This window comes from Chiloscyllium punctatum, chromosome 25 (genome assembly GCF_047496795.1).
Source record: "Chiloscyllium punctatum isolate Juve2018m chromosome 25, sChiPun1.3, whole genome shotgun sequence".
NCBI lineage: Eukaryota > Metazoa > Chordata > Chondrichthyes > Orectolobiformes > Hemiscylliidae > Chiloscyllium > Chiloscyllium punctatum.
In genome coordinates this window covers 13,541,438-13,555,196 of record NC_092763.1, presented here as the reverse complement: position 1 = coordinate 13,555,196, position 13,759 = coordinate 13,541,438, and the positions used below count along the sequence as shown (strand labels likewise).

General features: G+C 40.1%; 1 protein-coding gene across 5 annotated transcripts in view; it reads right to left on the bottom strand.

Annotated features, from left to right (window-relative positions):
* Positions 1-13,759, bottom strand: part of lrch2 (leucine-rich repeats and calponin homology (CH) domain containing 2) — a 151,458-nt gene that overhangs the window by 22,405 nt on the left and 115,294 nt on the right. For 3 of the 5 annotated variants that reach the window (XM_072594702.1, XM_072594703.1, XM_072594706.1), the window contains 3 exons: positions 11,284-11,376; positions 5,597-5,654; positions 1,535-1,647 (listed from right to left, as the gene is read on the bottom strand). In XM_072594702.1, coding sequence (XP_072450803.1) covers positions 1,535-1,647; positions 5,597-5,654; positions 11,284-11,376 — 264 coding nt within the window. The other 2 variants (XM_072594705.1, XM_072594707.1) reach the window with 2 other exon arrangements.

Sequence of the window (13,759 nt, the reverse complement as noted above, 5' to 3'; positions counted from 1 at the left end):
ATATAACTAGCACCCTGCATTCTCCTTGCATGACAATTACCGTGCTGCCAATGGTAGAAATCTGAAATAAAATGAAGTGCGAGAGAAATTCAGTAGCTCTGTGGAGAGAGAAAGAGTTGATGTTTCCAGTCTCATATGAGCGTTTCCAGGACTCTTGGGATTTGAAATGTTAACTCTGATTTTCTCTCCAAAGATGCTTGTCAGACTTATTGAGTTTCTCCAGCACTTGGTTTTTATTTTAGCTTTTCTAATATCCCTTTATCACCCTGTCCTCATTCTAGAGCTTGGATTCATATTTGTTTTTAAAACATATCCATTGCCATACCATAACGCCTCATTCAGAGCCTAGGCAGGTCAGCATCCCTCTCTCCACCCAAATAAACAAGCTTTGTGTCTTTGATCTAAGTTTTGTTCTTCTTGCAACTTTCACCATTGTTGGATAGTTTTCATAATATTAATCAAAACAATATTGAGCACATTTTTAAAGATAATATCCCTCTTACTGCCTTAAATATTTACTTGACAACTTGCTGTCAACTTTATATTCTCTAATGCTATTCTGAAGACAGGTTGTCAACTTACTACTTAATTTGTTAGGTTTTGCAGGAGAAACATACTGGTTTTAAATAAAATACCCAATTCACAAAATTTGGATTTGCAAACAAGTATTGCCTTTTTGTCATTCTTAAAGAGTGAATCCATGGGGTTGCCTCTGTTGGTCAGACCTGCACAAATGTAGCCATTATTGATAAGTTTGTGGTAATAAGTAATTCAATGTTCAACGTCATCTCAATTCTCCTCATTGATTAGGGAAGCCAATAGTATGTTAGGAAGTTTCTTATCAAATAACTTCCAAAAATTAAGTTGACTCTATTCACCATCTTTCCCTTATCTACTGACGACATCTTCAAAATGTGTTTTGCTTTTGAAAATCCATGTTACCTTCAACATATTGCCTCCAACTGAATACATATTCTTCATGTTTTCTTCAAGTAATTTCATTATTCATCACTTGAAGATTCATGAAAATTAAGGGATATTGATAAAAATGGGCTGAGGAGGTTCAGGTACTGATCAGTAATAGTACACTGGAATGGAGGCATAGATTTGAGATGCTGAGTAACCTATTCTTGTTTCGAGACATGTTAGGGTAACAGTTTCCCAGGATAGTTAATAAGCTTTGACAATATCAACATTAAAAATATCTTGTGACAACATTTATAAATACACTTGCCCTGATGTGAAATAGGAAACTGGCACAACAGCGACCATTTGTAAATGTGTCAGTACTTTTGCACTTAAAAGTGACAGATTTACCAAGTTGTGGGCCTGTAATTGTAACGATGTCATACCTACCTCATGTCGTCCAAAATTCATTCTCCAGATCTTATTCTAGAGAAAAAGTAGTTGCATTGCTGGATTGTTTTTTTGTCCACATTTCATTTAAAGATCACAAAATATCAAGAGCACTACCATTACACTTCATTTAAATCTTGCTAAAAGTATTGCAAATAGATAATTTCAAATGGTTTACCTGTTTAAGCTGCCTAATTTGTTCTAATTCTTCTCTTAGGTGTTCCATCTTTCTTCTGATAGTAAAACCTGGGTCAACTGCTCCCAGTTCCTGACGTGATGGACGTGTAAATGCTGTTTGAAGTATAGTACAAACACAAAGTGACACTTCGAGAAGAATGCATTGGCCCTTTAGGGAGTATAACATAGGCTAATAAGAAATTTACCTGAACTTCAAAGGTTAAGTAATGAGAAGCTACTATAAAAATTAAATCTATTTTCTTTATAATTTAGAAGGTTAAAAGATGATCTGTTTGAGGTCTTCAAAATATTAACAAGATGAGATAGGGCAATTAGGATAAAATATTTCCAACAATTAGAGATTCTAGAACTAGGGCGTACAATGTAAAAATTAGGTCCAGACTACTCAGGAGAGATGTTATGTACACAAAGGATGGTAAATGTTTGGAACTCCCTTCACAAATGGCAGTGGATGCTACATCAGTTGTTATATTACATCTAAAACAGATATATTTTTATTAAGCAAAGAAATTAGAGGATATGGAGTTAGACCACAGATCATCCATGATTTCAATGAATGACTGAACAGACTCAAGAGCTGAATGACATACGCCGGTTCCTATAAAAAAAAGTGAATGCAACCCAAATCACAGGGGATTAGCAAACTCAACTCCACCGATCTCGATACTGTCCTATCACCCCTTAGTCCAGGAACTCCCCACATACATTCGAGACATCACCCACGCCCTCCACCTCCTCCAAGACTTCCGTTTCCCTGACTCCAACGCCTCATCTTCACCATGGGCAGCCAATCCCTCTACACCTCAATCTGCCATGACCAGGGCCTCCAAGCCCTCCGTTTCTTCTTCTCCTGACATCCCCAATAGGACCCTTCCACTGAATACTCATTAGTTTGACTGAACTCGCCCTCACCCTTAACAATTTCTCCTTCGAATCCTCCCACTTTCTCCAGGCGAAAGGGCACCCGCATGAGCCACAGCTATGCCTGTCTCTTTGTCAGTTACGTAGAACAGTCCATCTTCCGTAGTTACACTGGCACCACTCCCCACCTCTTCCTCCGCTACATTGATGACTGCATCGACGACACCTTGTGCTCCCGCGAGGAGGTTTATCAACTTCACCAACACATTCCACCCTCACCCTAAATTCACCTGGACCATCTCTGACACCTCCCTCCCCTTCCTGGACCTCTTCATCGCCAATAACTTGACACTGACTTTTTATTTTACAAACCCATCGACTGCCACAGCTACCTGGATTACACCTCTTCCCACCCTACCCCCTGCAAAAATGATATCCCGTATTCCCAATTCCTCCGCCTCAGCCGTATCTGCTCCCAGGAGGACCAGTTCCAGCACAGAACACACCAGATGGCCTCCTTCTTTTGAGACCGCAGTTTCCCTTCCAATGTGGTTGAAGATGCCCTCCAACGCATCTCATCCACATCGCACACCTCCACCCTCAAACCCCACCCCTCCAACCGTAACAAGGACAGAACCCCCCTGTCCTCACCTTCCACCCTTCGCATAAACTGCATCATCTGCCAACATTTCTGCCACCTCCAAACAGACCCCACCACCAGGGATATATTTCCCTCGCCACCCCTTTCTGCAAAGAGAGTTCCCTCCGTGACTACCTGGGCAGGTACACCCTACACCCCCCCCCCCCCCCCCCCCCCCCCCCAACAACCCACCCTCCCCTCCTGGCACCTTCCCCTCCCACCACAGGAATTGCAAAACCTGCGCCCACACCTCCCCCTCACCTCCATCCAAGGCCCTAAAGGAACCTTCCACATCCATCAAAGTTTCACCTGCACATCCACCAATATCATTTATTGTATCCGTTACTCCTGATGCAGTCTCCTCTACATTGGGGAGACTGGACGCATTCTCGCAGAGCTCTTTAGGGAACATCTCCGGGATACCCGCACCAATTAACCTCACCACCCTGTGGCCCAACATTTCAATCCCTCCAATCCCCGCTTCCCCCCCCCCCGCCCCCACTCTGCCGAGGACATGCAGGTCCTGGACCTCCTCCACTGCCACTCCCTCACCACCCTCATCTTCCACCTTGGAATGCTTCAACCTCAGGACATCAATGTGGACTTCACCAGTTTCCTCATTTCCCCTTCCACAACCTTACCCCAGTTCCAATCTTCCAGCTCAGCACGGTCCTCATGACCTGTCCTACCTGCCAATCTTTCTTCCCACCTATCTGCTCCAAACTATCACCTTCAACTCCAACTCCATCCACCTACTGTATTCTTGGCTACCTTCTTCCCAGTCCCACCCCCCTCCCATTTATCTCTCCACCCCAGAAACTCTCTGCCTTCATTCCTGATGAAGGGCTTTTGCCCAAAACGACGATTTCCCTGTTCCTCGGATGCTACCTGACCTACTGTGCATTTCCAGCACCACTCTAATCTAGACTCTATTCTTCTGTGGCTTCTGTTTTATACATGGTTGAGCTCCATATCACAGGGCATTCTGGGTCAACTTACAGCATCTGGACTGCAATGGTTCAATAAATAAGGTCACCACCACCCTTTGCAAGGGCAACGAGGGACAGGCAATAAATGATGGCCAGCCAGCAACACCCACAACCCACGAGTGAATGAAAAAAAGAATTAATGTGAGCATCCAGCATGTTTTGCAAGCAGGATGTCCAACATGTGCTGCTATATGTGAAAGTTGCCATCGCCCCAGAGGACCATGAATTGACCTCTCATTACAGAGTCACAACTGGTGGAGAGTTTAACCCGAGGGTTACTATACCTCAAGCAAACAATAAGGTTCAGATAGCGGAGCCTCCATGGTGATCTCAAGTAGTACGGAAATTAAGCCAGCACTGGTGTATTACTTTGCATTGCAAACTAGCCATCCAGACAATTCAGCTAATGGACCCCATTTAAAGATTCAAAGATGCTTTGCCATACTTGTTCAGTACCACTTAGTTTCAAAATATAGAACAGCATATGGCAAGAAACATTGCTGCTAATTCTATCAGATCTTTGTTTCGTAAACATTATATGACAGTTCATAATTGGGTGATAAAATAACAGTGGGACTAACGATACTCACTGTTATTTATATGCATGGTGTACCCAGTAGCATATATGGAGATAAGAGTGGTTAGTTAAAAGGAGGGGAAGTAGGTCTAAATGGGTCTTTTTTCAGGTTGGCAGGATATAATGAGTGACATGTCACAGGGATAGAGATCATCTTTAGGTCACATGTTAAACAATTTTCTGCAGAAAAATTTCTTTGAAAAACTAAATATGCAAGGGGAGATTTACAACAGATACATGCCCTAACCATAGCACACAGCAAGTAACAGCATATTATGTATCTAGAATTTAAGCAAAGGGGTCAGGAAGTCTAATGGAACACAGAATACTTGGAAATATTTTATGCAAAAATAGGCTATTTTCCATTAGAAAGCTTTTTTAAGTATACAGCAATAGCTTTACCTACCCAAACAATCCCAGTAGACCCCAATGTCTGCATACAAGTATTAATCAATTATTTGCATCTTGTCATTTATAATGATTAACTTCTACATTTATGAAGAATCTATACATATTTCACTATTTGAATGTAACTTAAAAGTTACTTGCATTAGATTAATTTTAATGAATTAATTTTTTGCTACAAGTTAAATTATAAGGTCATTTCTGAACACACCAGAGAAATAGGCTATTGCCTGAAAGGGAAACTACCCATTTCGCTATAAGATAGAGAAATTTCAAGTCAGATATTCCTGTATTTGTTTGCAAAATAGATTTTTAGTTGTTCTAGATCTGAAGATATTGGCTTAAATATTCTTGAATATCAATGTGTTCCAGTTATGAATTTGATGAGAGAGATAGCCACCAAGTTTCAGGATTTCAGTTTATTCTAGCTCAGGTTGGATATATAACTTACTTACGTGAAAATGAAGCATCAAACAACTAATCTTTCATCTGAATTAAATAAATTCCTATGTGGAAATTAGATGCATTCAGAGAGTAGAAAAATTCCGAAGAAACAACTACATGACTTACCTGATCTAGGCTTGAGACCAAAAGGTACGGAGGAGGGTTGAGTGGAACGATCATCCTCCTGTGAAAGAATACAAAATTGTTTGTTAAACTAGGCCACATACTCTTTATTGCGCTATCATAGCTTCAATTCCAAACACTTTCAAAATGTCAAACTCCAGCATCTCAAAACAAAATTACCAGTGATTTCTATTAACACAAATATATTTTCAAATATACACTATTCCATTCGAGTGGGCATTATTCATATGAACCAGTAGAAATCCTCAGGATATTCAACATCGATGAGGATTATACAGATTCTTATTCAATGTTCAAACCCATTTTCAGCAAGGATTACAAACTAGCAAATCTGCATCATGAAACCTGCTACTCTCCCCTCCCAAATCTAGAGGTGCAGAAACCAACTATATAGAGCCATTACAAATTCAGTTGGGCATACTAGATAAGTAATCTTGGAGCCCGCAGTGATTCCTCTGGAGACAATGAGCTTAAATAATAACACAGCAGCTGGCGTGCGATATAAATTGGAAAAGCTGCTCCACAGACTATTCAAACAGCCTGGCAGTCATATTCAGAATTATTGCATATACTTGAGTAATAGTCGATCTCATGTAAAAGTTGACCTCCTATTTTTGGCCAAATAACCTGGAATCTTCCATATATTTCGTGTAAAAATCAACTTCAGTTATTCACAGATAATAGATTACGTTTATGAGTCAGTGTGCCAGTTGTCACATCTAACTCCAGCTTTCCAGTTTGCTGGTTGCGCCATGCTGTTCCCAGTCTTCCAGTCCGCTGGCTGTTGTGATCTGCTCCAGGTTTTCAGAATTACATTTCCCCCCCCTCTTTCTTCATTTAGAGATCAGTTGGCTTTCTGCTAATGATACGGTCTGAATTTTGACGGGCATAAATTTCAGCCCCTCAAAAGTATTATCCATTAATAGTCAACCCCCATAAATTTCAACTTAAAAGATAGTCAAAAAGATTGATTATGACTCAAGTATATACAATATATCTTACGTCAATGTCCCAACATCTTCTGTCATCATGCCATATCCAGTGACAGATTTGGCAGTGATAAACAGTCCACGTGGAGGATACCAGGAGACCTCAACATTAACTTCAGACCTCAAAATCACGTCAAATGTGGACATGGAAATTGCCTGCTGATTGCCACCAATTTCCCTCCCTCACCTAAAACTCATTCCTCTACGTTGAGCACTCCTTGGAAGCAGCAGAGAGGACAACAAGGGCATTTACATCCCTGCACAAAGTACAGTGTGCTGATGCTGCCCCTATAACAAAGTTATGTTGTCCTTGGTTTCTTTTTTCAGAGGGGTCATAAAATCGGAGGTTCTGATAGGTCTGGAATTACCTACTTCAGATTCTTTTAACTCTTTCTTTTAAAATATTTGTACATTGAATGGGGAGTGGCCAGTTCTCCCATTAAAGGCTTTGGTTTGGTTTTAGCAAGCAGTTTTTGAGACTGCTAGTCAAAAAATCAGCTCCATGCCAATTCTCTCTCTCTCTGACATCTCTCCTGGAAGAATCTATGTTTGATTTTAGCTTATTTGCCAAGAGTTTGTTTATGGGGATGTTGCAAGTATTTGGAACAGCATCATTAAGTTGCAATAGAGTCAATTGGGTTTTCAAATAGTTATGCTGTTCTAAATTTGGTTTTCTTTTGTATGTGTATAAATAAAATTTTGTTTTGTTTTGTTTGAAACGGAGTAGTTGGGCCAGCCGCATCGTTCCTGGTATATCCACATTAGATATGCATAAAACAACTAGAAAAGTTAGTGTTTGGGCTATCTTCTTGAAATGTTTAGAGGGGATCTGGCCTGGTCCTTAACGGATTGGGGTCTCTTTCTAGGATTTGTTCTGTCGTTCCAAATTGGTTTTGGAGACTAAAAAGCTGCACCATAATGTACAACCTGGTCGGTGGTTGGTCAAGGAGGAAATGCCAGATCTTCTTAAACCATATATTTGCGAAGATAAAGTTTAGGCCAGCAGCAGCAGGTGAATAGGTTACAATATTAAGAGATACAGAATCCTCTCAATCTTTGACGTTGAAAGATGAGGAAATATGTATCTTTGATGGACTACTGCCGGAAGAAGTGCCAGTAACGGGAATTCACAGTGAGACAAGAAGTGCTCAATTATATAGGTTATGAAACCTGCACATTTTAAAAAAAAACTCATTCCTGCATTTGAGGAACTTTTACAAGAGTCTTAATTGATTGTGCAGGAACCCCATCCCAAGTAAAAAGTGGGAATCAATATTTGTTGACAGTAATGGATGTGTCTACTGGATTTCCAGAGGCCATTCCATTATGCAATTTGACAGCTAAAAAGGATTGTGGAGGAGTTACTCAAATTTTTCACGAGAGATGACTATCTAGAGAGGTACAATCAAATCAAAGATCAAACTTCACAAGGATGTTATGGACAGCATAGGAAAAAAACAATTCAAATCTACAGCATACCATCCAGATTCGCAAGGAATGCTAAAAGGTGGCATCAGACATTAAAGGCCATGTTGAGGGCTTGTAGTCAAAAGTATTGAGATGATTGGGATAAAAGAATTCAGTTTGAACATTTTTCCATCAAAGATGCGCCAAATAAATCAACCAAATTCAGTCCATTTGAATTAGTTTTTGGATATGAAGTGAGACAACCTCTAAAATAAAGGAGAAATTGGTAAGTCATAGTTCAGAGTCAACATTTGGACTGTATGCCAAATTTTAGGAAACAATTAAATAGAGCGGAGAAAATTGGCTAAAGAGCATTTAAAAGTATCAGAGTATATCATGGACCAGGAAGCAGATGAGAAATCCAAAACACTCAAATTTGCTTTCGGAGATAAGGTGTTAGTGTGACTTCCAGTGATAGGTGAGCCTTTAAAAGCAAGGTTTAATGGACCTAATCAAATTGAAAGGAGATTGAGTGATGTGAACTATTTGATAAGGACTCCATAAAAAAGAAATCTCAGTGTGCCATGTGAATATGCTCACAAGGTATTTTGACAGTAAAGGAAAGCAAAAAAGAGACTTACTGGTTACAACACAGATTAAAAGAAGTTCACAGGATTCTGAATTGGACATTTCTCAAATTAAATCGGACAATGAGGAAGTTGTCAAAATTTGGGATAAATTACCGAGTGACCTTCCAGAGGAAAATCAAGATGACCTGAAAGAGTATTGCTATCACATGGGTAGATATGTGGAAATAACCTGGCAAGTACTAATTATGCATGATGCAGATGTAGGAAATGCTGTTCCGATTAAGCAACATCCTTACAGGCATAACCCTCGAAAGTTGGCACAAGTTCAAAAGGAGGTTGAATGCATTCTCCAAGACGACATAATCGAAGGGCGTTACAGTATCTGGTAGACACCCATAGTTATGGTGCCAAAGCCAGATGGTACTCAATGGTTGTGTGTGCACCATGTCAATGCAGATACAAAGACTGATGCATTTCTGATTCAACACCATTTTCCAAATGTGGAAAAGATGGGACAAGCAACTTATATTTTTAAGTTGGACTTGCTCAGAGGAACTGCCAGATACCATTGCCCACAAAAGCAAAGACAATTTTGACTTTCATAACACCAAATGGACTGTATTAATTTAATGTTATGCCACTTGGTATAAAAAAATGCACCAGCCACAGTTCAGAGATTAACCAATAAACTCATTGCCGGATTACTCCATTGTGTAATTTATATTGATAACCTAGTGATGTTTAGTCACACATGAAAGGAACATTTGCAGCATTTATTGGAATTGTTTGATTGACTTCAGGAGCCAGGCTTGGTAATAAACCTAGCTGAAAGTGAATTTGCCCAAGCCCAAATCACCTTCCTGGGCCATGTTTTGTTTAAAACTGAGTGGTTAGGCCACTCCTGAAATATCCACTTTACATTTGCTTAAAACAACTAGAAAAGTTAGGGTCTGGGTTACCTTCTTGAAATGTTTTGAGGGGATCTGGCCTGGTCCATAATGACATTTTATGTTGAACATAACTGTGGCTTGGTAGCCCCATTACTGACTGGATTGATAGAGTCCTTAAAGGCACACTTGCCAGCTTGAGTCTGCAACAAATGGTGAGATAACCTACACAAGGGAAAAAGCTATCCAAGCTCACCAATCTCTCTCTCAAAATTGCTTCTACACATGAAATTAATGCTAAGAGTAATTATGATATAGAGTGGTTCTTTTAGAGACAGAGTTCTCTCCACACTGAGCTGATGTTCCAAAATGTCGTGCGCCACCGCCTCCATAACTAAACAGCCCAATCCTCAAGGATGGTGTAGCACAGTCATGGTAAGGCAAAGACAGATAACCTGTCCTGAGATGCCCAACATCAAAATATGCCAGGATTCAACAAGTCTATTCATTCCATGTGATATCAAAAAACATCCGAGTGCACAGAGTGTAACACATGCTAGGGCCCCAAACACATTCCAGCTGAAATGGTTTGAAAAGAACTATCTGTGCCACTAGCCAAGGTGTTTCAGTACAACCACAACATTAGCATCAATTGAAGGATATCTTGCCACAACAAACCCTGTCCACAAAACACTGGACAGGACAGAACCAACCAATTACTACCCTAACAGTCAGTTAGTTACCCATTAAGTAGCAAACTGCTGAAAATATTGATGGACTACATCAATTCATCTAAGTTCCTTTGACAGCAGAAAAACTGATCTGGAAAAGCAAGAGGAGCAAACAGATTTGACCACCGTCACTTCACTTTCCCTCGAAGACATGCATCATAGTAATTTATTGCTGTTCCTCCATTACTGATAAGTTAAAATCCTGGGACTCACTGTTCAGAGCATCTTTGGTAATCAAAAGTGGTTCAAGGCAGCTTGCCATTAACTTCACAAACGTAATCAGGTATGCATAATAAATGCTGGCCTTTACAAGGACTGCCAATCCAGCAAAGTGAAATAGTGCTGATATCATCTAAAAGCATAGTGCATGATCAAATGTTGGTCCTGATTGGTTGGACTCAGCTACTCATTGAAAAAGAATCTCACTAAGCTATCGGGGATTCTTAAGGATGTTTCTTTAAAATTGGATTTCAATTACACTATTAATTATTTGCAATAATACAACAAATAAATATCATTTTCCACAGCACTTTAGCAAAACAGAAATTCATATGCGAGAAATGAAGTGTTGTGGCTGATAGATGGCTTGATGCATTATACAGTTTGGCAGATTACAACTTTCTTTTGACCCTGCAGGGCCCTGCTAAGCAAAGATACTGTACTTTTCCAGGGAAAGGAAAAAAAATCTAACAAATGAAGGAAATTATCATAAGACACTTTCATTCGCACAAGTTGTTAGCTTCAAAGCAGATTTTTTCCAGAGTAGAGAGCAAAGCACTTGCCCTTCACCTAAAATGGGGAGACAATAAAGACAATATGGATTTAGCATTAAATTGTTTCCTGTCCTAATATATTTCCTGTTCACATCTAACATTAAAGGACATGTAATATAAACAGAATGAACTTTTCAACTATAAGCTTCAAGGAAAATGATAAAAACAAACTGAAGCAAGCTACACAGGGAAGATTAATCTACTGATCCTGTGGAAATTGCTCAGAAAGATAAGTGTCTCTGTGAAAACATTTGAAGAGTGAGAAAGGTAATAACAAACGCAGTAACAATACCTCATATGATACACTGGATGTTGCCTGGGAAGAAGGAAATGAATTTATGATTTGAACAGAAGATGAAGGTACATGTGTAGTTTCATTATCAGGCTGTAGGAGTGAAAACAGAAGTAAATAAACCAGGGTAAATTATTAAATGAAGGAAATGCTACAAATAACACTGTCAGGAAAATAATTTCACCAATTATTTGAAACAGAATGAAAAATATCAAGACAGAACCAGACTCAAAATAGTTGTAACATATTTTCTTTCATCTGCCATTTCACAGCAGCTTCTTATAGATGTAGTAATTGAATGCTAGGGCAGCAGGTCAAAATAGGAGAATGGGGGAAAAGATATAATTCTTAGAAGAGGTGGTCTTTATTTTCCTCAGAGAAAAGTAGCACATCAAAAAGTGAAATGGGTCATTGTCACTTTTCTCTCTAAGGTTTTCCATAGGTATGTCAGGAACAAAAGGATGACGAGAGTTAAATTAGGGCCAATCAAGGATCATAGCGGAAAGTTGTGTGTGGAGTCAGAGGAAATAGGGGAAGCACGAAATAAATATTTTTCGACAGTGTCCACTTTAGAAAATGAAAATGTTGGCGAGGAAGATACAGAGATATTTGCATCTAGACTAGAAGAGACTGAGGCTCACAAGGAAGAGGTATTAGAAATACTGCAAGAGTGTGAAAATAGACAAGTCCCCTGGGCTGGATGGGATCTATCCTACGATGCTCTGGGAAGCAAGAGAAAAGATTGCTGAGCCTTTGGCATTGATCTTTAAATCATCACTGTCTACAGAAATAGTGCCTAAAGACTGGAGGATAGCAAATGTGGTTTCCTTGTTCAAAAAGGGCAGGAGAGACAACCCTGGTAATTACAGACCAGTGAGTCTCACTTCAGTTGTTGGTAAAGTGTTGGAAAAGGTTAAAAGAGATAGGATTTATAACCATCTAGAAAAGAATAATCTGATCAGGGACAGTCAGCACGGTTTTGTGTAGGGTAGGTCGTGCCGAACGAATCTTATTGAGTTTTTTGACAAAGTGACCAAACAGGTAGAGGAGAGTAAAACGGTTGATGTGGTGTATATGGATTTCAGCAAGGCGTTCAATAAGATTCCCCACAGTAGGCTATTATACAAAATGCAGAGTAATGGGATTGTGGGAGACATAGCAGTTTGGATCAGTAATTGGCTTGCTGAAAGAAAATAGAGGGTTGTAGTTGATGGAATATGTTCATCTTGGTGTCCAGTTACTAGTGGCGTACCGCAAGGGTCAGTGTTGGGTCCACTGCTGTTCGTCATTTTTATAAATGACCTGGATGAGGGCTTAGAAGGGTGGGTTGGTAAATTTGCAGACGACACTAAGGTCGGTGGAGTTGTGGATAGTGACAAAGGATGTGGTAGGTTGCAGAGAGACATAGATAGGATGCAGAACTGGGCTGAGAGGTGGCAAATGGAGTTTGATGTGGGCAAGTGTGAGGTGATACACTTTGGACGGAGTAATCAGAATGCAAAGTACTGGGCTAATGGTAAGATTCTTGGGAGTGCAGATGAGCAGAGATCTCGGTGTCCATGTACACAGATCCCTGAAAGTTGCCACCCGCATTGACAGGGTTGTTAAGAAGTGTTTTGGCCTTTGAGTTCTGGAACCAGGTGGTTATGCTGCAGCTGTACAAAGCTCTGGTGTGGCCACACTTGGAGTATTGTGTACAGTTCTGGTTACCGCATTATAAGAAGGATGTGGAAGCTTTGGAAAGGGTGCAGAGGAGATTTACTAGGATGTTGCCCGATATTGAAGGAATGTCTTACGAGGAAAGGCTGAGGGCCTTGGGGCTGTTCTTGTCAGAGAGAAGAAGGTTGAGAGGTGACTTAGAGACATACAAGACAATCAGAGGGTTAGATAGGGTGGACAGGGAGAGCCTTTTTCCTAGTATGGGGACGGCAAACACGAGGGGACGCAACTTTAAGGTGAGGGGAGATAGGTATAAGACAGATGTCAGAGGTAAGTTCTTTACTCAGAGAGTAGTAAGGGTATGGAATGCTTTGCCTGCAACGGTAGTAGATTCGTCAAGTTTAAGTGCACTTAAGTCATCATTGGACAGGCATATGGACGTACATGGAATAGTGTAGGTGGGATGGGCTTCAGATTAATATGACAGGGTGAAGCAACATTGAGGGCCGAAGGGCCTGTACTGCGCTGTAATGTGGTATGTTCTCTCATTACTTGCAGTAGCAGTATCGAGTTGCTGTAATATTCGTGACAAATATAATTCTTATTTTAATTCTTGAGCAAATGTGATTTTCAGTGCCAAAGTGAATACAGTACAACCAGCAGTCAAATTCATGAATTGCATAAAGGTTTTCAATAGTTCATTTTATCTTGAGGTAACAAAGTCAAAACTAATCAAATGTTTGAGGGAACCAATTTATAGATTATAAATCCATTTACAGTTCAATGGGATCTCTGATCAGCCGTTCTCCGAATGAGT